Genomic DNA, 27,503 nt, shown 5'->3' with positions numbered 1-27,503 from the left:
ACCTTCTTAGCAAAACGGGAGGTTAACCATATGTTTTAACTGTGGGTGTAGAGTTGGTAATAGAGTTGGTAAATTAAGGAAAAGGGGCAAAGTTTAGAACAGTCTCTATGGAGTAAAAAAAAAAATCAGGAAATGAATAAGAGTATTTCATGAAGAACAGCTGCATAGCTTGGGATGTTTATGCTGGAGAAGAGAAATCTCAAGAGGAAAGGAAACTTCATCTGGATTAGATTTATTCTATGTATCAGCAAAGCATAGAACTAGGACCCCTGATCTGAGTTCAAAGTAAAAAAGTACCAAGAGATAGAAAATACTAACAAGTCAAAACAGTCCAAAATTAGAATGGGCTGTCTTGTGAGATAGTGGGTTTCTTGTCACTGCAAGACTATGAAAATTGTTACTGAGGGAAGATCCCTGCCTGAAATGGAAAGTTGGATTAGACTAGATGATTTCCAAGGTCCTTTCTAACTTTAATAAAAATAATAATTAATACATATAATAAAGGGCTTTAATATAGTGTCTCATTTGACACAAACAAGGTAGAACAGTAGATTAGAATGCTGGACCTGGATTCAGAAAGACCCAAGTCCAAACCAGAAACTTACTACCTGTCTGACTCTGGGCAAGTTACTTAACATCTACTGGCCTCAGTTTCCTCAATTGTAAAATGAAGATAATAACAGCACCTACCTCCCAGGGTTGCTGTGAAGATCAAGATTTGTGAAGAACTTAGCATAGTGTCAACACATAATAGATGCTATATAAATGCTTATTCACTTCCATTCCCACTTCCCAGTATGTTTGAGTAAAACTTCTGACAACAACCCAATGAGGCAGGTACTATTATCAGCCCTACTTTACAGATATGGAAACTGAGATTTGGGGACCTGGGTGATTTATTCCTAGGCAAATGGCTACTAAATATCTAATGAAACATCTGAACAGTCATAATGACTGCAAATCCAGTGCCCTATCTGCTTTACATATGAACTGCTATACACTACCCTATGAACAGAAGTATAATCCTTGGCCTATAGTCCCCCCCAAAGCTTCTGAGCTCAGGCAATCCGAAGGGTTGACTCCAAAGCAGTAGGGTTTTGCTTCCACCTTAAGTAGCTACAGGAAAATCTCCTAAAATACTCAAAGTATATAACTCACATGTAGAGTTCCACAAATGTAGCCTTAGAAGGGATGGCATTAGCAGCTTGAAATGGGGAGAAGGGGGGACACTAGGAAAGGCATGCTGGAAGAGATGGAGCTTGATTTAACAGAAGCTAAAGATTCTAAGAGTTGGTAATGGGAGTAAAAGCATCCCAGGAATGGTAAACAGACCGTGCAAAGTCTGGATCCCAGAGATGGAATGTAGTGAACAAGAAACACTAAATAGATATGTGTGGGTGGATCATAAAATTAGTAGAATACAAGACTGAAAAGGCAGGAAAGGGTCAGATTGCAAAAACTTTAAAACAAAGGATCACCTGATCTGCCTCCCTCATTTTTACATAAGGAAACTACAGGATGGACCAAAAGTCACAGTGTTTTATTAACTTTTAATAACTTTCTGATAATTATTTTTCTTTCATTTTCACTATTTATAATATTTCATTTTTCATAATAATGTAAATTCATTTCTTATATATACTGTATATGATGCTATGGCATTGTAAATTAAAAACAAAAAATAAAGGAGTTATTAAATACTGAAACACCCTTGTGACTTTTGGCTCAACCTGTCTAATCCATTAAGGTTGACTTGCCCAATGTCTCAAACAGTGATAGAGCTAAACTTGAAATGAAAAGGGAAATAATCTAAATTGTGAATTCATGTCTGTAATATTTCTTAATCTAAGAGCAAGTCATGTTTTTAAAGAATCTCAATAAATAGAATACTAACTCCATTGACCAAGAATTTATTTTATTCTTTCTAAAATGTTCTTGGGTATTAGTAAATTCAATTTTCATGTATGCAGAAAGACTTGTTCATATACAGTAAGTAGCCCGTATAAAAACTGACTAGCAGGACCAGACCAAATGCAGGGAATGCTTAATCTTAGTCTTAGTCTTTAAAAAGTAAGGAGGTATTTTTACTTTAAAATAAGAGAGCTTGGGGCAGCTAGGTGGCACAGTGGATAGAGTACCAGCCCTGGATTCAGGAGGACCTGAGTTCAAATCCAGTCTCAGACACTTACTAGTTGTGTGATCCTGGGCAAATCACTTAACCCCAGTTGCCTTACCAAAAAAAAATTAAATAAGAGCACTTAAGACAACTTAGGCTAATAATATAATTTCTAAGTCCTTTAAAAGTATAATTTCATAAATTTAACTTATCTGTTTATACTAGTTCATTTAATTATTTAAGTCAGTACAACTGTGCCTTGATTTAAGTGAACCCTATATATTAAAATGCAGATTTACAAAGAAGATAAATGAGGGAGTTTGTTTTACAAAGGAACCTATAAAAATATTCCTTTAAATATCAACTCTCCAAGAATGTTTAAAATTAAGTTCTGAATTTTTTGAGTTTTGATTTATACAACTTTTAAATGATACACACACTGTATAATCTATCTGTAAATCCATGATAAATAACTTCAATGCTTTGTAAAAATCAAAACAAACTCTTTTAGGATTAAGTCTAACCACAATTTTCAGTTATGTTGTACTTTAACATGTAATTCTATGTAACTATTTCCACAATTAATAATAAAGGGTTTCCCAAAAGTCCTTTTAAGTTCCAATTGCTTAAAACTGCACTAAGGCTTTTGGGATGCCCTGAATATAGCCCAACATTACATAAGATTCGGTTCTTACGTAAAATCCCTAAAGGTTGTATAGCAATCACTTTTAAAAGTCACAACAGGTACAAACTGATTAGAAAAAACAGCCTCCACTCAGAGAATTCTGTATTATGACTTCTGAAAATACTTTTTAGTTTTACAAAAAAAAAAGAAAGACTAAGATAAACAGGTGGTACCCAATGCCTTTAACTTCAGCTCTGGGTGCAAAAAGGATTCCCCACTAATTATTGCACTAGTGCCTGTTCAGAGCAGGTCTAGACTTTTTGCATATTTTCCTATGTCTATTTGAAAAATTCAGATTTATTTCTGACATGTGCGACGGCAGAGAACCAGGCAAATAGACTTGGTTAAAGTTGTGTATAGACTGATTATTCAGGCATGAACTGCTTACCTGGGCCACTTCCTGACTGTAAATACTATTTTACAGTTATTAATCCTAGCACACTTCAGAAGAAAAAATTCAAAGCCTGGGGACCCTGGCAGTTGAGAGTTCCACTGCAGTTGCTTAAGTGGCCAAGCATGTTCCTAGCCTACTGCAGTACAGCACGGTGAACTTCCTGTTGTTCTTTATAGCCAAGATGGACTCTTCTTCAGACAGATTGTAAAAAGGTATAGAGCTTTGAATCTGCTCAGTACTCAGTAAAGCAGCTGCTGAGCTAGCACAGCACTGTGTGGGATAGGTGAACTTGAGTCAGTTCAGATTCTGAGGATGGGGTCTGGAAAGTACCCAGCCCCCAGTCCCTATTATTGTTAGATTATTCTGTTCGTGTTTTATTCCATTGCTAATAACAGAAATCATGTATTTTGCTTTGCTGACCCTGGTACCACCCCGGCCCCTGCCTACATTCCAAAACCCCAGTCCTGTTATGCCATTGCTACAACACACCTCATACTGCCCCCCCACCCCCCCACCCCCGCCCATGACCAGGCAGGAAAGATGTCTCCTGCTGGCACAGACCCCACGCTGATACGACCTCCCCCTTTTTACATTCCTAAGCCCCAGCTCCTGGTGCCAACTTCTTCCCTCTTCCCCCTTGCCCCTCCTTACATGGGTGGAGTGGTTTCACCCTTTCCCCCTCCCCTTCCCGCCAGCTGAGCATGCATCCATACCCTGATCACGAGCTGAACACACATCCTGGGTGAGACAGGATTGGATATTAGATTGTGAGCTCACCCTGTGCACGAGGGGATCCCCCTTCAAAACTTCCATAAAAACCCAACTCATGAGCCCATCAGTGCACTCCTCATCCCTTGCATGGGGTCACCCATTCTCATGAGAATGAAATAAATCTGTCTCTGCTTGACTTGGTAGTCTCGAGTTACTTGGGTAAACTGAGGCAATTTTGTCCTAAACAGCACTAGGCTGCTATTTTTCTAGCTCTTTGTGGTTAATATTCTTTTGGGAGGTTAGAACGACTTCCCACTCAAAACCCATAATAAACAATGAAAAAGCATTTATTAACATGTGAGCCCTGTGCTAATCACTGGGGAAACAAATACAACAGGAAAAACAGTTCCTGCCCTCAAGGGGCTTATGTTTTATCTAGCTTATGTTGGGAGAGAAAGAGCCAGGAAGAGAGGTATTTTGTTTTGTGAAATTACAGAGACAGGCCAGTGAAGAGAGCCACAGGGGAGTAGATTGACACATCCTTCCCAGAAGCAATGGCAGATCTGAATTTGATTACGGTTTCAGTACTAAAAAAAGGGGGACTCTCTGACCCTCAGAAAAACTGTAAACTGAAGCCTGTTTCAGCATTTACCTTCTCACTTTCAAAGCCCACATCTCCCTCCTTCTGCCAGCTGGTGTCCTGTACCCTCCCTCAATGGCATTCTATGATCTAGAACTTTTACTGGTCATAGGTCCCCTATAAAAAAAAATCTGTCCCATCTCTTGTATTTCCTTCTCTGGATTCTCTGATGAGGTTCCATGACTTGCTTATAGTAACAAATCAGAACCAGGATGAGGACTCATATTTTGATTCAGAGAACTGAATACTCATTTAATAACTAGAAGGCAACCAAAATGATACTCCCCCAGGACAACTGAACAAGATACAAAGTTCTAGTGCTTAAAGGGCCTTCACTCTTAAGATGTATCTAGTTATATGATTAATGGTGTCAATTCAGTGCCTGGAATGTCCTAAATTTCTAATGTAAAAAAAAAAGTCATAGGACCAGTGCAATGAAAACTACAGGTTCCCACAATAAGCAATCACAAACTCTCAGGTACTTGTCATGCATGGGGGCCTTCTTGTTTTAAAGGACTGAGATCAAGTGATCTTGTTTTTTCTCTCCCCAAAAGACAAGATAAAAAAGCCAGAAAATAGGTACAATATAAGAAAAATTAAGACAAATGCTCAAATGGATAACAGCCACAATCAAATAATTGAGAGAATCAAATAAACAAAACAAAACAAAAAAACCTTTCCTAATATTGGTTGTTCCCATTGCAAGTCATGCTATCACCCAGATGTCATGGTCCTCTTTGGGAATGTAGGACAAACAACAACAAACATTGCATAGCTACATCTTTCTTCCCTGATGCCAGCCCTTTACCTACTATGACACAATGTTTCTATTACATACAATCTAAACACACACCAGGAGGCCCCAACCACAAAACTGCAATGTAAGGGTCCTTTTTGAAGTCTTTCCTCATCTGGGTCAGTGTAAGGAGCTCAGCAGCCTCTTCGCACTGCTCAACAAGAAGCTTCTGTAGGAGTCCTCTGAGTCATCAGGCTGATATAAGGCCCGCTGGGGCTTTGACAGATACAGGTATTGTAGTGGGAGCCCAAGAAATCCAAAAGATCCCAACCCCCAAGGCCAAGGGAAAACAGCTGTGTCTCCTACCTCAGGTATGAGATGTGGCAGGGCATGACCCTGCTATGCTGATAAGCAACATCAAGGTCTGCAGGATCTGTGGGGAGAGGGGGGATAGGTAGGGGGGAGGGGTCCTTATACAACTCTTGCACACAATCCAATTAGAATAAAATAATCTTTGATCTGATCACTAGAGAAAGTGACCAAGAGGGAAGTCAAAGACTTCCCTTCATAGGAAAGAGATGGCTTAAACCATTCTCCTCCCCAGTGGAAGGGAGGCCAAAGCTTTTATAGTGGATAGATGGGGTGACCACCTGACAATGGAAAGTTCCCGTTGGGGGTGGGATGGGAAATAGACTTCTGAGAAAATATGAATGAGAGGTGGTGATCCTGGCTATGCCAAGGAGTAGCCTCACCTAATTGACTTTCCTGCTATAGAATTCAATCTCCCCCTACTTCTTAGGTGTGTTGTCCTGATAGCTAGTATAGCTAGTTGGCCAGTTTAAACCATAATAGTCTCTTAATTCCTCCATTATGTCCTAAACCCCATATCAACATAAGTGGATGGCTTCATATCCTATTGATCCCCATTAGCCTTTCTCTGCCCTTTGTTTTATAAATATACAAAACACCAGGTCTTCTCTTACTCCAGTGGGACAGTCACCATAGTGATCTCTTCCCTAGCCATATTCCTCTCTCCTAATCTTTTTATTTTACAAGATTCCTGATGAACCTCCAATTCTCTGAGTGAGCTAGCCCCTCCATCAAGGTTGCAAGTCCTCCCAACAGAATCTCTACCACCATCCCATTCCAGTATGACTCCATATCAGTCTCCAAAGCTTCATCTATATAATCAGGGTTTGGGTCCCCTGCTCACCCCAAAGCCTAGTGGGGCTTTCCCTACAAAATAAAAAAAATCTTAAAAAACCCACCCAACTTGACTGGTTTTGGTAACGACTTCCATTGAGTTCTCAGCTGACCCAAACTGTATGAACTGTGTCCATCCCCTGTGAATGCCCTTCTTATTGTACTTCCCCCCAAAATAAGGCTGGCTTGCTTTACTTCTCTCCTACCCTGTGTTCACTCTTCTGGGGCTCTGTGCTTCCTTTGGAATCCCAAACCTACATTGAGACAGCCAGTTACTTCCATAGCGATTCCCTTCACTTTCATTTTGCTCCAACTCCCAAAGAGCAAAGATCCACTGTGAGCCTTTCCAGTATCTCCCACCTCCCATGCTTAAGGGACTTCACAGCTAATCCCTAGCCCCTCCACCCCCACAGACACAGACAGACAGACACACACACACACACCCCAAGATCTAAGCTCCAAACACACAACCACAGTTCAATTCTTTAAAAGGTCCTCCTCTTTACAACATTGGTTAAGTCATTTTGAGTACACAAGTTCTTAGCATAGCTATTAGGTAGCATAGCTACCTTGTCATAAGGTTATATCAAAGTATCAACAAAAAAAAAGCATGATCCTTGGTTCAAAATAAGGAGATTTTAATAATCAAGAATATGTTTATGCGCCTAAAACCTAAAAAGAAAATAAGTAACATATTAAGGTACTATACTTAGAAAAAGAAAACTTAGGGATTCTAAGAAATATCTGAACGCCATCTAGTTTCATTCCCAGGCCAATGAATTGCCTGGGCTGATCCAACATTGAATGATAACTACAAATTTAGTGAGAAGCCACCCAGTCCCCCTACCCAGGCAGATGAATTGCCTGGGGCTGACTGTCATTTCCAGACTTTTGATGGACTTATGGACCTCCCCCATCTCCCCCACAGCAACTTATCCCCTCCCAAAGTTTCCCCATCTTACTCCCAGGACTTTAAGTTATTATGTAAAAAGGGTCCACCTACATTAAGTAGTTTCTATTTAGAGTTAGTAGCATCTATACTTAACTCAGGAGCATATTATGTAAAAAGGGTCCACCTACATTAAGTAGTTTCTATTTAGAGTTAGTAGCATCTATACTTAACTCAGGAGCAGTTCTATTGGTTTTTTTGTTAAAGGTTCATTTACATTAAGTAGTTATACTTGATTCTGGAGTAATCTTTTGGTTCCCTTCTATTCTGTTACCCCATAAAAACCTGTCCTCAGTTCCCATCCTTGGGTATTCCTAGCTTCTGAGCTTTGCAATACCACAAGCTATACTTTCTCTGCCCTTATTAAAGACCTTATTTCTCCTATATTGATTGTTTCCTTAATTTCCAGGTTAACAGTATTATTGCATCTGATTGAATTATAAAATCCCCCAAAACTCTCCTCTACAAGAGATTCCCAAGGTTTCTTCCAGATCTTCAGTATGTTATGCAAATGAACCTGTTTGGAATAGTGAGAAACTATCTTCCCAAAGGCAACCTCTTGGGTCTTCTCTGGGTTCGGATACCCTATATAAACCCTGTTTTCCCAGCTCCCATCTTCATGTACTCCAAGGCACTCACTATGTCAGTATCACAAGCTATAAATCCTCTGCCCTGATTAAAGACCTTAATTTTGTTCTATTGTTTTCAATAAATTTCAGGTTGACATTTTCTTCAAGAAGTTAAAGACATATAGGGGAGGAAGGATTATAAAGTGGTTTTTTGTGGCCCCTGAGGACAGAACTTGGTACAATGGGTGGAATTCAAAAAGAAACAAATTACACTTGTGGTTAAGGAAAAACCCAGTGGAACAAGCTCTTTCTGGAAAAAAAAAAAAAAGTCTCCAAGTAGAGTTTGGATAAGAACTCGTGATGCCCATGGAAACTTCTGGTGGCACCTTGACACAAATTAACATCTACATGGCTTTATATTTTTATTTATTTTGTTAAATGTTTCCCAAATTTTAATCTGGCTGAAGCTACACTCAAGAAGAGTTTTGCATACCTCCTCAGGTACACTTTGTATTTGTAAAATTCTATCTGGCTCGCTATCTGAAAAATTATAACTGAAGCCAGACTGACAAGAAAAAGCCTCTTTTCAATTAAAGCAAACGGGGTTTATTGAGGTGAATAAACTTAGAGATAAGGATACAGAAAAATAGGACAATACAACCTGACTGCACTTAACTTTCTCCCTGCCACCCTGATATCTCTCTCCTCCTTGTCTCTTCCCTGTGGGTGTAGTTTGCCACTGCTGCCTTCACTTCTACCCCCAGCCTCGTCTTCCGTAGCTCTGTCATCCCCTGTCTCTTTTCGCTGTAGCTCCAAGTCTCCCCAATCTCCTTTCTCAGTCCTTCTGCAACTGCCACTCTTTCCTTCTCTGCTCTACCCACCAGGCTATAAAACCCTTCAGGTAGGCCTTGCCCACCTAATCTAATTCGCTGGTGCCCCCAGGGCCGTGCCTAAGGCCATGCCAGGTGCTCCCAGAGCTCCAGAAATCTGTGCTTATCCCCAGGCTGAGTGTAGCAGTGGGAGAGCAGTAGCGGGGGAGGGTCGGCCTGTTCAGGACACCAGAGGCTAATTTTAGCCTCTTACATATTCAAATACTTTTAAAAGGCTGACTAAAGCTACAGCAAGGCAGCTAACTCCAAAGTCTCCCCCAGCTCTTTAGATTTTGTCCACAGTAATGGGTACATTATAAGCGTGGTGATAAAAGACCTAAGTGATTTTACCTCAACTAAGGCATTTTTTCCCTTTGAGAGCAAATCCCATCAGATTTTTATGCTAAGAAAATGGGGAGAAAGTAGTTTATACTTTGCACTATGCACTAAATAGTAATACCAAGACATTAATGCACATGATTTTTTTTTTACAAGAGTCCCCAAATCCTTTGAAAAAGAAGCTGGGGTACATGGATTATTTAATCCATTCATTATCCTAAAGTAAAACCCTCAACAAATAGGTATAGTCCTTGCCATGAAACAACAGATCTCAGTGGAAGTAGTCATTACATTTAAAATGCAAACATATTTCATTGTTCTAGTTAGTAATTTATTTAAATGGATCCCAAAAGCCTGATAACATTATAACAGATCTCACTAATAAGAATTTAAAGATTGGCTATATTTATAATTCAGGGTTACTACAATCACTTTAATGGATGAATTTAATGTTTGGGGGAATTTTTTTTTCACTTTTGTTTTTTGTTATTTTGGACATGGAACTCCCAGTGTATAAACTCCTTCTCTATGCATATCAGCAACTCATCACAATCACAGAGTTGAATAAGTCACCAAAAGATTAAGTGATTTGTGATGTAGGAGGCAAAGAAGGGGTTAACAGAAAAACCTAAGACCCAAGCTCTAATTCAGATATGAGCTCTAAGAGGGATTCAGACCCCAGTTAATGGATAACTTATAAATCAGGATGCTAAGTTCTTTTATCCACATAAATCAGTGCCCATAACAGGAACTTAGGGAGGTAGGCCATGAAGACTGTAGACTATAACAATGATACATTGACAGGCTATAGAAACTCAAACTAGGAATAAATGATAAATGAAGATGTTTTGAAACTAGTAATGGGAAACAGAAAGAGACATGTATAGAAAAGGTCAAATTTGTCCCCAGATTCACCTTATGACATGTAAACCCCAAAAACACACCTCCACAGAAAAAGGTACCAGCCTCGGGGGTTGGTTTAAGACCCCAGGAACTCCAAATTAGGATAGGCCCTCCCCTGTACCTCCCAAAGGTGGAGATTATTATAATGAGTAGGACAGGCCCTACCCTGTACCTCCCTAAGGTGGTGATTATTATAATGAGACTGATAATCAATTTATCCATACTATAAATAAAATTGCCTTTTCTTTCACTATTCCAGAGATACCTTTCCACTATTCTGGTTCTCTCCCTGTGGTCATCCACAGTATTGCAATAAAACTTGGGAAACTGAGTCATTGAGTCTTATAATTTTTTTGGGACAACCCACGATCGATTTGACCCTAAATTCTATCCCACGTAGATTTGTACATCATCACATAGCATACATTTCAGAGGCAAGATTTAAAATGGGTCTTCCTGACCACAGGCCCTCTATCCACTATGGCTCAATCTAATGTTATATACGCAGGAATTGATTGTTAACTAAAACCCTAACATATACTGAAAAGGTTAACTAACATGATATATTGTAGTGGGATCCCAAGAAACTAAAGATTCCAACCCCCAAGGAATCCTTAAACTTTCTCAGGGGAAAAACACCTCTGCCTCCTACAACCAGGAATAAGGTGAGACCTTGGTACAGATGTGCAAGATGATATGAAAGATGTGGATGAATGCTGCATATCTTACTGATGCCCCATTATTCAAAATTCCCTCCCGGTTGTTTTGCTCTTCCCAGTTTTGCATTTTCTCCCAGCTGCTTTGTAATTCCCTCCCCTTTCTTTGTTTTGTAAACATACAAAAAAACAGGTCTTCTCTTACCCAGAGACAGTTTTCCATAGTGAGTCTGTTTCCTGGCCATATATTCCTCTCTTGTAATAAATCTCTTTTTATTTTACTAGATTGTGATGAGCCTCCAATTCTTTGAGTGAGCTAGCCCCACCCCATCCAGGTCACAAGTCCCCCCAACAATATGATTGTGATGGATTACTACTGTGCTATAGGAAATAACAAGCAAGATGATTTCAGGAAAAGATGGAAAGACAGGAACTGATGCAAAGTAAAGTGAGTAGAACTGGAGACAATTTACATAGTAACAGCAATTTTGTACAATGATAAACTATGAGTGACTTAGCTCTTCTCAGCAATACAATGATCCAAGACAATTCCAAAGGATTCATGATGAAAAATGCTATCCACCTGATGAAGTCTACATACAGATCAAAACATTCTATTTTTCACTGTGTGTGTGTGTGTGTGTGTGTGTGTGTGTGTGTGTGTGTTGGTCTGCACTTTCTTTTACAATTTGACTAATACAGAAATATGTTTTCCACGTATAACATCAAATTACTTATAGTCTCAGGGAGAGAGAAATGGATGACAGGATGACAGAGAATTTAGAACTCAAAATTTTTAAAAATGAATGTTAAGTATTATTTTTACATGTAATTGAGAAAAATAAAAAATATATTTTTTTAAAGTTTACGAAATGCTACAATGAGGCTCCTAGGTAAAAAAAAAAAAAAGAGAGAGAGAGAGAAAGCACTACACCTACAGTCAGAAAGGTATGAGTTCAAATTTGGCCTCAGACACTAGCTATGTAACCTGTCTGCTTTGGTTTCCTCAACTGTAAAATGGGGATCATACTAGCAACTACCTCCCAGGGGTGATATAAGGACCAAATGAGATATCTGTAAAGTACTTTGCAAACATTACAGTATTAGCTAGTTATTATCATTACATTACATTACATTATTATTATTACAGATGACCTTTAATCTATCCTGTCTAAAGCAAAAAGTACAGCTACAGTTTGGTAGTTTTTCTTTTTCAGACAGACTGAAACAGATTAGTAAATCATTATGTGGTAGTGCCCAAGGAATGTTGAGGGGGGAGGGAGGGAAGTAACTGAGCCAAATCTCAGGTCATATTCCTTTTTTTGAAAAATGCCAATTTTTTTTCACATCTGCAAAACAGAGATAATAAATGAGCATTAATAAATGACATTTTTGTAAAGTGGTTCTTCCCACACTTATACTGATCATAGGGTCATTGATCTAGAACTGGAGGGAACTTCAAAGTTCATCTAGAGGTTCTTAACCTGGGTTCCATGAACTTGTTTTTGAAATATTTTCACAGTTTTATTTCAGCATAACTGGTTTCCTTTATAATCTAATTCATTTTATGCATTTAAGAACATTACTGTGAATGGGGTCTATAAGGCTTTTACAGACTGACAAGGGAGTCCATGACTCAAGAGGCAGCTCGGTGGCACAGTGGATAGAGAGCCCTGGGCTAGGAGTCAAGAAGACCTTAATTCAAATCCAGTCTTAGACTCTTGCTAGCCAGTCATTTAACCTGTCTACTTCACCTTCCTCAACTGTAAAATGGGGGCAGTAATAGCACCTACCTTGAAGGGTTGTTCTGAGGATAAAATATCTGTCAAATGCTAAGCACAGTACCTGGCACAAGGAAGGAACTTAAATGTTTTTCCCCTTACTCTTTTCTTCCCAAAGAAGGTTAAGAATTTCTGATCTAGGGGCAGCTAGGTGGCGCAGTGGATAGAGCACCGGCCCTGGAGTCAGGAGGACCTAAGTTCAAATCAGGCCTCAGACACTTGACACTAGCTGTGTGACCCTGAGCAAGTCACTTAACCCTCACTGCCCCCCCCCAAAAAATTCTGATCTATATAAACCTCATCATTTCATGAGGAAACGGGGAGTCCCAGAGAAATTAAGTGTCTCATTTGTCCAAGGTCATACAAATAGTAAGCATCATAGGCAAGATTTAAACCCAGGTCCCCTGATGCCCAAGTCAATGCTCTTTCCACTGTGTATGCTGTGGGTAATACAAATATTATAATCTCAAATTTACAAGAGATGAAGAGATGCTGAGTCAGTCACACAACTGATAATGCTTGTACCCAGAATTTAAGGGAAACATTTTGCAAACCTTGAAGCAATATATCTGCATTTGGGGAACTTTGGGCTCTAAAACTGACCCCTACTTCTTCTCCCTGGTGTGTTCCAGATGTGAAAGAGGTCATAGAGATAGTGAAGACTGAAGAAGCCTGGGAAATACTGCATGTCAATTCTTTTTTTTTTTTTTTTTTTTTTTAGTGAGGCAATTGGGGTTAAGTGACTTGCCCAGGGTCACACAGCTATTAAGTGTTAAGTGTCTGAGGCCGGATTTGAACTCAGGTACTCCTGACTCCAGGGCCGGTACTCTATCCACTGCGCCACCTAGCTGCCCCCTGCATGTCAATTCTTAAAATTAAAATTAATTTTTCCCAAAAAATTTACTTTAGAATTTCAGATAACAAAGACATTGTAGAACATTGTAAAATCATGATTAGAAATCATGGTTCTCTACAGGCAGCTCTACAGTTGTTTCAGACAGCTCTGACAGAATAGAATTGCATTTGTATTTGGAGAATGTATTTGGAGTTTGGTCTTGGGCAGCTTTGCTACTCACCTGTATGACCTTGGGTAAGTCTCTTTATTAACCTCTGAACTGTCAACTGTCTTTATCTATAAAATTAAGGAGTTGTACTAGAGCAGGGTTTCTTAAACTTTTAGATGTCATGGATCCCCATGGTCATAAGTGAAGACTATAGCCCCCTTCTTGGAGTAATGGTTTTAAATGCATAAAATAAAATACAATAGTTCACAAAGGAAGTCAATTTGATTGAAACGTAGTTATCAAAGTATTAAAATTTTTAAAAAATATATCCATGGACAGCAGGTTAAGAACCCCTGCACTAGATGACCTCTAAAGTCCTTCCAGCTTTAAATTCTACTGGTGGTTTCAGTTTTATTTTCCTAGGAAACCTGCCAGGATGCAGGGAAACCTTCATTTTTATTAAGGTTAATAGGGATAACTCACTTCTTACTATAGTCTATGGAAGCATTATTTAAAAACTCCTCTTCAGTAAAATTAAAACTATCTAAAACAATATTTTCCATTGAAGCCCTTTCCAAAATTTTTGGACAAAAAAAGGTTTTTTTCTTAGGGAAATGGATTAAGGGTGATACTTTTAAAACAAAGTAATTCTTGCCTGGTTCATATCAAAGCCTCTCCATCCAACAAAACTAGTTAGCTCTAGGATTCATCATTCTCCATAGGAAAAAAATTAAGAAATAAATGGAAGAAGATGAGATGATAACTTGGTTTCTCTACAACTAAGTTACTCAATAATTTTGGAAGTTTAATCCAAACTGTATTTATACATATTGTGATCTTTTCCTTCTTCAAGGAGAACTTTAAAATCCCTAATAAATGTCACCTGAAATCATCTTAGGACACAGAATCATGTTGAAAGATATGGTTGACTATGACAATCTGGACAACTCTCTCTCTCCAAGTTAGAAATGGCTTGGATATAGCTTAATAATTAAACAAAATTGTTTCTGGCAGATCTAAACCTAAAACATAATGTACTATATTAATATTAATATTTTTTCTTTCATATTGCTTTCTTTGTTTTTCAATTTGTCTAAAAAGGAGAGTCATAAATATTTTAAAAGGAAAAATTTTCCTCACAATTTAAAAGCTTTTAAAGTTAAAATAAATTACAAGATTAGAATGAATAAACTCTGAAAAACCAACGCTGTTTACTGAGCCCCCAACAGGGAGTTCATGGCTCACTTTCTGATAGCCCAATTATATGCCTCCATCCACACCCACTTTATCTTTTTTCAGGAAAGCTTCTACTAACTAAACATTTCATAGCCCTCAAAGGGCCCTTCATTATCTAAAAGCCCAACAAAACTTAAATCTAGGGAGATTCAGCACCAGGATCATAAGATTGAAAGCTAGAAATGATCTTCGGAAATTCAGCCCCACCTCATTTTCTAGATGAGAAAACTGGAGCTGAGATGCTAAATGACTTGTCCAGAGTCACACAGCTAGTCTGTGTCTAAGATTGAATTTGAACCCAGATCTCCCTGACTTAAAGCTACTTCAATGGGATGCTGTAAACTAGATTAGAAACCCCAAATCTGCATCTTTTCTTCAAACTTCCAACTAATTATCTACATTCTCACTAAGGCCTGTTTGAAGTAGCTTCTGTTTTTATTCTTCTGGCCTAAGTGCTCATACTGGTCCCCATCTCATCCCCTTTTCTACACATATGAATTTGGCAGCACAACCAAAACATACCCCTTAAACAAATGCTTTCCACTCATTTGACACCATCCCTAAAATTTTACAATCTAATAATACTCACTACTACAAGCTTACAAAAGGCAATGAAGACATAAGCAAGAAGAATATAGAAGGTAAAAAGGAATTTTAGCTATAATATTTAGTCAACTTCTGCATAGCACCTAACCAGTAACAATGGGTAGTTAATGAAGAGCAAAAAAAAACCTAAAGGCATGAGCACAGAAACAGAAGAACATTTGATTTGTATTAGGATCAGATTACGAGTTATATGAACCTTTCTGTATGGAATAAAAACATTTTCTCATGGAGCATATTAAAAAAAAATGCTAAGCTCAGTTATAGCTACTAAATTAGTCATTAATAGAGTCCAAAAAAGGGGGGGGGGGACACAACCACGGTGCATGGATCAAGTAAAAACTCTTCTGTTTATTAGCTTTGAGGCCTTCAAAACTTTCTGCAACCTATCTTTACAGACTCATTGTAGGTTATTCTCCCTCCTGCACAAAAGTTTGCTCTTCATATACTCCAGGTACACAGGATGTCCTCCATGCTTTAATGGATTCCCTCTCCTCCATCAAGATTTCACCTTCTATGCGAGGCCTTCCCTGATCCCTTCAACTAGTATGGCCAGCCAGTTTCAAACTCCCTTGGTATTTACTTCATATTTATTCTTATTTGTTTTATTCTTAGTATTCATTCTTTATAAACTTCACATATGTTCTTGCTATCTCCCCAATAGAATATAAACCTCTTATGAGTAGGGATCATTTCATTTCTTTGTATTTGTATTCCCTCAGTGCCTAGTACATAATAGGTGCTTAATAAATGCTGGTTAATTGACTGAATTTTTCTTGGACAATATGATAAAATAAGAGCCTCTGAAAATTTTTGCGTGAGGGACTAAAAATTAAACATATCAATCAGTAAGATTAAAAGTTTTTAAGGCAGCACAATATACTATTGAATTTCATATAATCAGGCCTAAACAGTTCAAACTCTAAACCCAACATTCACATCACTGTTCCACACCAATAAAAATAGTAATCAGACAACCTCAGATTTCAGTGTTTTCTCAGGAGTGATTTCTCTATTGACTTGACTGGAGAGGCACTCCAGGTAATAACATAAGAACAAAGAAAGACAACAAATAGGAATGGGAGGATAATAACATGTTTTACTTAATGTCACAAGGTTGGAGAGGGGAAAAAGCCTATAATTCTAAAACATATCATCTAAGCACACTTTAGAATTAACTAGAAAAGGGTATGAAGAATATTTGTATTTTACATGCTAAATTATGTAGCCCTTTTTATAATCGTAAAGGTTTTAGAAGGAAAATTATATACTGTACCATTTTCAATAGTCTATCACTCACAAGAGCACTGGAAAGAAGACAGCTTTTAAACAACAACAACAAAACCCAGACATTTGTTTACCCTTTCCAAGTCAAACATTAAATTGGAATTGGGGCAAGGAAAGTTTCTTAGGGATTTTTCACCTATATTATAGGTTTTACTACCTCTGAGCCCTAAAACCTTTTAAGTTTCCCCCCACTTTGTGACCAAGTTCTTTTGAACTTTATAGTTTGTTCATCAATTATAATACTGGGGGGCGGCTAAGTGGTGCAGTGGATAAAGCACCAGCCCTGGATTCAGGAGTACCTGAGTTCAAATCCGGCCTCAGACACTTGACACTTACTAGCTGTGTGACCCTGGGCAAGTCACTTAACCCCCATTGCCCCGAAAAAAAAATTATAATACCGAACCACTGGTCTAGTCAGCATCAGTCTAGCCCTGAGAGGCCATTTATTTACATTCTGATATTATTTTTATCATCTGTAGAAGGTAATATCCCCAGTACTATGACTGTTAGGATGCTACAATTGTTAGTGAGTGTGCTGTACCTGAAGTCAGATTTCAATCCCACCTAGGATACTAACTTGTGTGATCATGAACAAATCACAACCTATCAGAGCCTCAGTTTCCTTATCTGTAAAATAAATCCTTACTTGTACAACTAATTCCTTAGGGATGTTATAAAGAAAGTGCTTTGCAGCCCTGAAATGTGAGTTAAGGTGTCTTCTAGAGCCAAAATATTTTTAAGGAAATTTGGTGATAGTCACCCGGACTCACTACTAGAATACTGTTGAATTATTATTACCAAAGAAAATATTAGGCTTAAAATATTTGATCAGTGTAGCTACCTATCAGTAAGTGATTTTTAATTTTAAGTCTTACTATCAAAAAAAAAGGAAAAGGAAAAATTAATCATATATATTCAAAGAAAAAGAGAATCTGAGAATTGCAAGGGATCTCAGAAGCCACCTAGTCTAAACTATATCTGAACAAGAATCCACTCTACAAAGTACACCAGTGATGATCAAATTGTCATACGAAGACCTTCAGAAAGAGGAAACAATCACCCCATATAGGCAGTATTTTCTTCCATTTGGTTATGAACTCTAAATATTGAGAAGTTGTTCCTTACACTTTGCTTCTTCTGCTTATGGGTCCTGAACTCTGTCCTCTGGGACCAAGTCTAATCTCTCCTCCCTCAAATGATGGGGAAAAAGCAACTTATTCCTTTCTCCTCCCTCAGTTCTTTTCTTCTCCAGGATAAACACCCTTAACTCTTTCAGGTGATACTCTTTTTAAAAAAAATTAATTTGATTTAAATTTTTTTTCTAATTACATGTAACACTTTTTTTGAGTTCCAAATTTTTCTCCCACCCTCCCTCCTCCTGAGGCCAGCAAACAATCTGATATAGATTATACATTACAATCATGTTAAACATATTTCCAAATTAGTCATGTTGTAAGAGAAGAATCAGAACAAAAGGAGAAAAAAAAGACATGAAAAAGAATAAACAAGAACAATATAGCAAAAGCAACACCAGAAGTGAAAATAGTATGCTTCAATCTGCATTCAGACTCCACTGATACTGTGTACAATGTTCTCTTGGTTCTGCTCATTTCACTCAGCATCAAATGATACTCTTTAAGGAATGATCCCATGGCCCCTTTAGCACTTTAACCTGGCTTTACAGCCTTAATGCTCCCCAGCTCATCAATGTTCTTGCTAAAATGTAGTGCTTAGAACTGAATACAAAATTTCAGATGTTGTCTGACCAAGGGAGAATAAAGCAGAACTGTGTAGAATATTTTAACCAAATCACATGCTAACTACTACCTACATACCTTTACTTCTATTACTCTTATTTGAAAGGTCATGTATCTATCCTCAAAGGACACTCGAGTATACAAAAAAGCCCTGGACTCAGAGTCAAAAGACTTGGATTTGAATCCAAGTTCTGCTACTTACTAGGTGGGCTACCAATGAAACATTTTTAAATTGCTGTGAAGAGAGCTAAAAAGTCCTAAAGGGACTTAGAATAGGGTTTGTACTGTGTTTAAAAAAAAAAAATTTTACAGAAGAATCGGCATTTCATAGAGTACAATCCCCCTCTCCCTGGGGCAACTAGGTGGCGCAGTGGATAAAGCACCAGCCCTGGATTCAGGAGGACCTGAGTTCAAATCCAACCTCAGACACTTGACACTTACTAGCTGTGTGACCCTGGAAAAGTCCCGCCAAAAAAAAAAAAACAAACCACCAAACAATCCCCCTCCCCCATTCTTTGTGCATGGAAATGTTCGTTTTGTTGATATTTTCAAATTCTTAAAAAAAAAAGTAAAGAATATACTTATTTGATCAAAAGGGTTTTATAATAAAAAGGATGAAAGGAGGAGAAAACTACCTATATAGGACCAGCAATAAGAATACTATATAATAACTACCAAAAAGAAAGAATAACAACACCGGAATCTCACAGGATACAATAAAAAATCCAAGAAAGGCATCAGAACCAAAACTAATGGCTTCAAACTGACCAAAGATTAGGCAACCTGACTTCCTAGTATAAGATTTCTTACCTTTTTTTGTTGTCATGGACCTGCATGACAGTCCATAGGTGAAGCCTATAGAGCCTTTATCAGAATTATGGTTTGTTGTTTCCATTTTTAATTGGAGGAAATGGTAGGTTTCAGTTAGAGGTTAGTGAAACTATGTTCATTTTCCCTCCATTCAAGTTCTGGGACTCCCTGAAATGTCTACCCCCACAGACCCCTTTCACAGGTTCAGAAACCCTACTGTCACAGAATGCAGGAACCATCTCACTTTTGTATATACATCCATAGCACAGTGCCTGAAAATAGTAGGCACTTCATAAATGCTTGTTGCTAAACTGAAGAATGAATGGTCCTAATGCAAGGAAGCACATTTGACCTCAAAGGTCAAAGACTTGGTAGACTGAAACAAATACAAATGGAATCTGCAAAAGTGTAACTTGCTCAAAAGAAACAGGATAAGGTAAAAGGGTTTGAGTTGGAGAAGGGGTTAGAATTCTATATTAAGAATGAATGACAAACAAAAAAACAAAACAAAAAGGGGCAGCTAGGTGGCGCAGTGGATAGAGCACTGGCCCTAGAGTCAGGAGAACCTGAGTTCAAATCTGACCTCAGACACTTAACACTAGCTGTGTGACCCTGGGCAAGTCACTTAACCCTCATTGCCCTGCCAAAAAAAAAAAAAAAAAAGGAGGATGCTGAAAAACCATTGAGAGCAACTAGGATGGTGAAAGGTCTTTTGAGTCCTTTCTTGTGAAGATTAGCTGACAAAATTGGGGAAGTTTAGCCATATAAGGCCCATTGGGAATAAGATAAGTTTATGTTCAAGAATTTAAAGGGCAGTTAGTCATCCTGATTGGTGACTGCCTCTCCTAGAACACTATTTCAGGAAAGCCCCAGCCAGTGCTTTGTTCCCTCCCCAGCCTTTCCTCACTAGTTCTTCCTGGACCACTCTACAGAGTGACATTTCCTCCTTTAGAATGTAAGATCCTTGAGAGCAAGAACTGAATTAGCTTAGTATTTGTACACCCAGAGTTTAGTACAATGTTTCTATGGTGGATGGAAGTTGCAAAGAAGAAATTTTAGGCTTAATGTCAGAAAAAACTAACAATTAGGGAGATGCAGAAATGAAATAGTATGAATTGGGAGGTGGTAGGTTCATATGATTATGGATTTAAAAATGGAAACCTCTTCATTTTTCAAATGAGGAAAATGTGGCACAGAATAAGACTTGTCTAGTTAAATGTCATATGCAGAATTTGAACCCAGTCTTCCTAACTCCCAGTCCAGCCTCTTTGAAAAGAGCTTCAAAACATAAGCTGGATGACCAGCTGTATTTCCCTGTAGAGGCAGAGAGGTGGCTCAGTGGATAGAGCACTGGGACTGGAGTCAGAAGAACAATTAAAATCCAGCCTCAGACACTTACTAGCTGTGTGACTCTGGGCAAGTCACTTAACCCCTGTTTGCCTTAATCCACTCAAGATGGAAATGGCAAACCACTCTGGTACCTATCTCTGTGAGTCCATGGGGTCATGAAGAATTGGACATGACTAAACAATATCCCTCCTTTCAAGTATGGGTCAGAACAGAAGATCACTGAGGTTACTTCCAACTGCAAAATTCTGTGATTCTATGTTTTTAAGTATAGAAACTAGGTAAATCTTTGTAGAAAAAAATTTGTGAAGGAGAGCCATTACCTTGAATAAATCTCATGAAAATCTCACCTCACAAGCCCAGGCTATATAAACAAGACACTAACTACTACCTGCATGGGGTATCTAAATTGTCAGAGTAAATAGCGGTCAAAAAATGTCTCAAATACTGAAATTGCAGAACAAAAGTAATAAGGTGCTCATTGAAGAGGTTTTCCTTCTCTAAAATGAAGATAGCAACATTAGCCAAACCTATGAGATTCAATATTGTAAGGATCACTCCTGATGACAACAATTATAAAGTAGTCCACCAACTACAGATGATGATAAAATACAGGAGCTAAAATAATCTCTAGGAGCCCTAGAGTGATTCTATTATCCAACAAGCTCCAACTCATCTCACTTTGAAGTCCAGGAAATCTTCCAGGACTATCAAACCTCTGATCTCTTTCTTCTCTGAACTCCTGTGGCATTTATAGTCCCTGAAACATAATTTGACACTTAGTTTTTGATATTGTCTTTTATTGTTCAATAATTATTTCACTTTGGTATTTTCTCCCCCAAATAGACTCATAAGGGCAAAAAGCAATTCTTAGTTCTCATGTATCCTGTATAGTGCTTATCACAGGTACTTCACAGTACCTCAGCAAAAATTCAGACTAATTGAATGATTGGAAAAGAGTTCTTCTTGCCTTACTGAAAAACCAGATGGTTAAGAAAGCAATTCAAATAAATAGTTTAAGGAAAGCAGAAAAAGTACCTTGATTATAAAGCACAGAAATGAGGAGAGATGAATGTGGAAATTTTTTATTTCAGACTGGAGGCCCTTATTAGTATATGTGAGGCACTTGAAAAGGGGAACAAGAATCGAAAATTTCTGAAGAAAAAATGCTATGCATACTGAAGCAAATAGGAGTTCTGAATTGGGTGGTTTAGCTATGAAATATTACTTCAGTTGTGGAATAAACTAATGGTACTGGCATTTGAAGAACACTTTAAAGACGGTGAAGCCTCTTACTTATATCATGTCTTTTGTTGGTATTGTTTTTATTTTACAGATACAGGAACTGAAGCTCTAAGAGGTTAAGTGACTTGCGCCGGTTATCAGAGGCAAAACTTATGCATCTCTCACCGGTGTCCAAGTCCAGAGCTCTTTCCTCTCTAAGGCTACCTTGTATGTGCCTATTTGTTTACATGGTATGTCCTTAGAATGTAAACCTCTTGATCGGGATTCCCCCCCCCTTTACTTTGTATCCCCGGAGTTTAGTAGGAGACCTGGCACATATTAAGCACATAAATGTTGCTGACTGATTGATTTCCAATTTCCACTTTACTCCTCTGCCCCTTAACTCGAAGTTTAAATTGCATAACAACGGCAAGATGCTAATCCCCACTCTTCTCCGTAGGTCGGGGGAGGGTTAGTTTAGAAATGTGCAAGTATGCTTCCTTAGGGCATCGGTAAAGAAACAAATTTAATTTAGGGATAGGGCTCTCTCTGCATCAGAAAATAGGTATGGAACTTTATCTGCTGGGTATGAAATAAGTAGGTCTGAGGCAAGGCCGGGTGCATGAGGGACCAAAGCTTTCGAGCCTGGTAGAAGCAAACTTGTAAACTGGGTTGGGATGTGCTAGGGCAAACCGTGCTAAAAATGGACTTGATCTACAACTCTCGAGAAAAGGATGAGCTGAGAACATGTTTGGCGGCCCAGGGAGGCAGGAAGGTGCAGTGTGGTCTAGCCGGCGGGGCTGTGCAATGGGGAAAGCCCTCGCAGGACAGGCCGGCGGGCTGGCTAGCGAGCAGAGGGCGTCGAGTGGGAAGTGTTTGTTGCCTAGGAAAAAAGTGCTGTGATTGGCTGGAAGCCGGCGAAAGAGGGACTGGGCAGAGTGGACAAGCAGAGGCAAGGTGAGCGGGCTGGATGGAAGGCAAAGAGGAGTAGAGAGAGTGATCCCGGGCAGCGGGACTCGGCGCAGTGGTGTTGGTACTGTCAAACACCGTCTCAAAACACACACGCACACACGCACACACGCACGCACACACCCGTTTCCCTCGATCTTACCCGACTGTTGCGGTCGGTCTCCTGCACCTCCTCGGCCCTAGGTCCCCTGCGGATGAGCGCTCTCAGCAGCCCCACGTTGTTGGTGCTGGCCGCACGGAAGAGGGAAACCACCTCCGGGACGGCCCCCTCATCCGTGTCGTCCTCCGCCTCCGAGCAGCACCAAGACTCGGGCTCGCCGTGCTCCAGCCAGCCGTCCTCCCCGTCGGATGGGTAGAAGGAGTCGTCCGAGGCAATGCTGCGAGCGTCGGGCAGGAGGGAAAAGTCCACATACTCCTCGTAGTCTTCTTCGGTCCTCTCGTCCTCCTTCTCCTCTCCGGCTCTCAGGGCCGGGAAGGACTCCTCTTCCGCTACACAGCCCGGGCTAGCCGGCTGCTCCCCGTGGCCGCGGCTGCCACCGCCTCCTTCTTGGCAGTCCCCCGACAGCAGCCCCATGCTGGCGCCCCGCCCCGCTCAGCCTCGGGCGGCGTGGGCTGGGAGCGCGGGAGCCTGAGAGGCCAGCGGGGGCGGGCAGGGGAGAGCAGCCCCGCTCCTGGACGAGGCGCACCGCGCTCTCCCACCTCTCCTAGCCTGGGGAGTTCTCCACGCGAGTCGGGCGCCCCACGCCTCACCGCACTGGCTTGCGGTCCCGCGAGGCACAGGATCAAGGCGGGAGTGTATCCGGAGGAGCGCTTTCTCCCACTTCCACTCACCACTCTCCCCCACCCCCCGAAAAAAGCATTTTAAAATAGAGCAGATTCTCCCTCCAGCCTCCGCCTTGCCGGAAACCAGACTATCTTTTTTCACTTCGCTAAGAAAAGTACCAAGCTGCAAACGCAGAATCCCAGCGAGGCTCTGGATGGCGGCTGGGGGTTTCCAGGCCCCCCGCCAGGCGCAGGCGGAGGCAGGCGGAGGGCGCCGGGGCAGCCCCAAGAGGAGCGCAGGCCACGGGAATTCACGCTAGGCACTCACGGAGCTGCGCGTTCTGTGCAGAGGGCTGGCTTGGTTGTCCGCCTGACCCGCGGCCGGCTGCTCTTTCCCCTCCTCCCCTCCTCGAAATCCCCGGGGATTAATTTCTCCGACAAAAAGGAGGTGTGGCCCAGAAGGGAGCCCCAGTCTGAAGTTGAAAAAGAAACAGGTGGGGCTCCCTGCGGCCCGAGCTGGGGTTACTGCCTGCCCCACCCACTTCTGGCTGCTAGAGCGGGGAGCGAGCGCCTGGTCTGGGAGGATACGCGGCGGGCGCCAGCTCCGGCTTTCGCACTTTGGGAATCCTCAGGCGAGTTTCCAGCCCGGCGAAAGAGCTGAAGTAAATAACTGCATTCTTCTCTGCGATCCTAAGCCTAAAGAAGGCACGCCCCCTCCCACATCTAAAGTTAAATCAAAAGCGACTTGGTTTTCCTGTGTCAAACGTCTGATCTCCTCAGGTCCTGCCTCTGATTCAATACAATTCTCTCTGGGACCAGTTGGGAGAAAAAAAAAAGTCTCCGTAGGTACTTTCTTTCGTCTAATCAGATACTCTGAGTCCATTTTCTCTCCACCCCTGGGATCCCGGAGCCATGACAACAGCCCGTATCTTCCAGAATGAACTCACTCACCTTCTGTCCTCTTCCTCTTTAAGATCATGTAATCATTAAAAGTACATGAAGAAAAAAGGAGGGGGATTGGGAATGGGGAGCGGAAAATACCGCGGGTCGGCCTTAAATAGTCCATTCTAAATCCCCGTTACTCTGCTAGATGGTAATTGAGTATGCTGGTCGGTAAACAATCTCTTTAAAGCTGTCAACCCCCTAAATTATTAACCCTTTGGGGCTGCCTTGTGTGTAAGGCTCAAACAACCTCACAATATGGAAAGGTGGAATCAGAAGATGAACAAAATCAAATACGGAACGGCTCTTAGGGGCAGGGGGAAGGGAAAGGAAGGAGATAGCCAACAGATGTGTACTTTCTAGGCTTGTGCCAAGTGGTAGCAATGGTACCAAGAAATGCCCCTCCTCCCCTTGTCTTCGAAGATGAGAAAGGAGTAGCAACCTAATAGAGAAAAGGACCATGAAGGAATGGAAAAGGAAGAGAATACAACCCTTCAGAAAAAAGAGTCTAGGGGCAAGGGAGTGAAAGTAACTTAGGGTACAATGTTAGATTTCTGGGACGGAACTGAAAACAAATTGGAGAGAAGAATGGTGAGGAAATCATTTTTCTTTGGTGAGTTTTCTACTGCAAAGATATTGGAGATGACAGAGTGGAGACTACAATCTAATCTCAGCATCCCCATGGGGGGGAAAATGGCTCATAAACTTAGAGTTGGAAGGAACTTCAAAGTGCAAGGTGCAGCCCCCTCATTTTATAGGCAAAGAAATTAAGGCCTGGAGAGGTTAAGAGTAAATTGTCTCAACAAAAAAACAAACAAAAAAAGAAAAATCCGGCCTCAGACACTTAACACTTACTAGCTGTGTGACCCTGGGCAAGTCACTTAACCCCAATTGCCTCACCAAAATAAAACAAAACAAAAAAACAAACAAGAGTAAATTGTCTCAAATCTATGCATAAATGAAAGAATGAATAAATGGTAAAATATTTATTAACCTCTTACTAGGTGCTAAGTACTAAAATGCTGAAGATACAAAGAGAAAAGTCAGATCACTCCCTGACCCCAAAGAGTTTGCATTCTACTGAGTCAGTTTTGTCAGACTGTTGCCTTGGTGAGGTGGGTGAAAAGTTTCTGGAATGGTGAATAGAGTTGTTGGGGAAGTAATTGCCACACTTTTTCCAATAGCATTGACTTCATTATGGTTCCAGAACCAGAAGAATCAGGGTGAGGAAAGGCAAGGACAAAGATGGAAGTGGAGGGGAAGAGGAAGTAAAGTGAAGGATGGCTGCAGCCTTGCCTAGATATAAATGATCAAATCTGCCGCTCACCTGTCAGAACAGTGAGGCCATGAGACAGGAGTTCTGGAGCTAAGCAGGGCAGGTTCTCCCATTTATAATCTCATATCCAGAATTTGAGTAAATCCAGCACATTTTCCAATGTACCAGGTCATTCAAAATTGCCCCAATATCTATAATCAATCAATAAGAACTTGCTCGGGGAAGAAAAGTATTTGTTATGATCTTTCTACCTGCCAGACATTTTGATAGTTACTAGGGAGATGAAGAGAAAAGAGAAACAATCCCAGTCCTCAAGACCTTACTTTTTTTTTTTAAGACCTTATATTTTAACAAGAGCATTTAATATGCTCATGGATAAGAGACAGACAGACCAACATTGCATTTACTAAGTCCTTACTGTATGCTAAGCACTGAGGATACAAATAAAGCAAACAAAACAATTTCTGCCCTCTCAGAGCATATATTCTAAGTAGAGAAGAAAATAGATAAAAGGGTGGGGTGCTATGGCCATAGTGATATGGTGTGGAAATGTCAGAGAAGTGGCAGGGCCTAGGTCTAGGCAAGATGCAGTGCAGATCACTCTTCAGAGCTCAGATACAGGAGCAGAGTCCCTTGCCATATGGTGTGAAGATGGCACAGATAAAATGCATAAAAAGCAGGTACGAGGTCATCTTGGGGATGGAGAAAGGTACCTGCAGCTAGAAGACCAGGAAAGGCTTAATGCAGAAAGGTATTACTTGAGCTGAATTTTGTAGGAAACTAAGGATTCTAAGAAGTCTAGTAAGTAGAGAGCTAGTATTCAAGGCATAGAGATGAGACATGAAACAGAGTAATGTAGGGGCAGCTAGGTGGAGAAGTAGAAAAAGCACCGGCCCTGGATTCAGGAGTACCTGAGTTCAAATCTGGCCTTAGACACTTGACACTTACTCTGGGAAAGTCACTTAACCCTCATTGTCCCACACACAAAAAAAATAAGAGTAATGTGGAATAAAGGTTAAAAGATAGGACAGTTACTAGCTGTGTGACCCTGGGCAAGTCACTTAACCCCAATTGCCTGTAACGATTGGAATGATGCCACCTGCTGGATACTTACTGTAGAAGAGTTCTGCCCATGAAGCGAAGGTCTTTGAGGGCAAGACCAGGAGCCTTTTCTTTGGCAGGAGGAAGTGACGCGGACTAGTGGGAGGAGGAAGGAAGAGACTGGCGCTGACTCTGGGGCTCTTTTCCTCTGGACTCTGGCGGAGAAGGGAGCTAGAAATGTGCTCTCCCTTTAATAGATAGGAATCTAGGCCTTTCTCTCTCTCTTTACCAAATTCTTATTCTCCTTAATAAATGCTTAAAAGTCTAACTCTTGCTAAAGCTTGTAATTGATTGGCGACCACTCATTAGATATTTTAGACAGACTTGCTAGAATTTTAACCCTTAACATGCCTCACTAAAAAAATTTTTAAAATAAAAAAATTTAATTGTTAAAAAGATAGGACAGAGTATGAACTTTAAATGCCAGATAGAGGAATTTATAATTGGTACTACTGATGATAGGGAGCCACTGAAGCTTGTTGTGAAATGGGGGATGATATAGTCACTTGAACAAATATTTTCTTAGCTATGTGGAATATGGACTGAAGTAGGAAGGTATTTGAGGCAGGGAGATTATATAAGGCTACTGCATTAGTTCAGGTCAGAGGTAATGAGAACCTGAACTAAGGTGATG

At 40.3% G+C, this 27,503-nt stretch overlaps 1 protein-coding gene across 1 annotated transcript in view; it reads right to left on the bottom strand.

The window, feature by feature from the left end:
• ANKRD33B (ankyrin repeat domain 33B) overlaps positions 1–23,975 on the bottom strand; it is a 117,168-nt gene extending 93,193 nt beyond the window's left edge. The window contains exon 1 of the mRNA XM_043965451.1: positions 22,931–23,975. Coding sequence (XP_043821386.1) covers positions 22,931–23,362 — 432 coding nt within the window. The 5' untranslated portion in view covers positions 23,363–23,975. The remainder of the gene's footprint in view (positions 1–22,930) is intronic.
• Between the last annotated feature and the right edge of the window lie 3,528 nt (positions 23,976–27,503).

This window comes from Dromiciops gliroides, chromosome 1 (genome assembly GCF_019393635.1).
Source record: "Dromiciops gliroides isolate mDroGli1 chromosome 1, mDroGli1.pri, whole genome shotgun sequence".
Lineage (NCBI taxonomy): Eukaryota > Metazoa > Chordata > Mammalia > Microbiotheria > Microbiotheriidae > Dromiciops > Dromiciops gliroides.
This window is presented reverse-complemented; position numbering and strand designations above follow the sequence as displayed.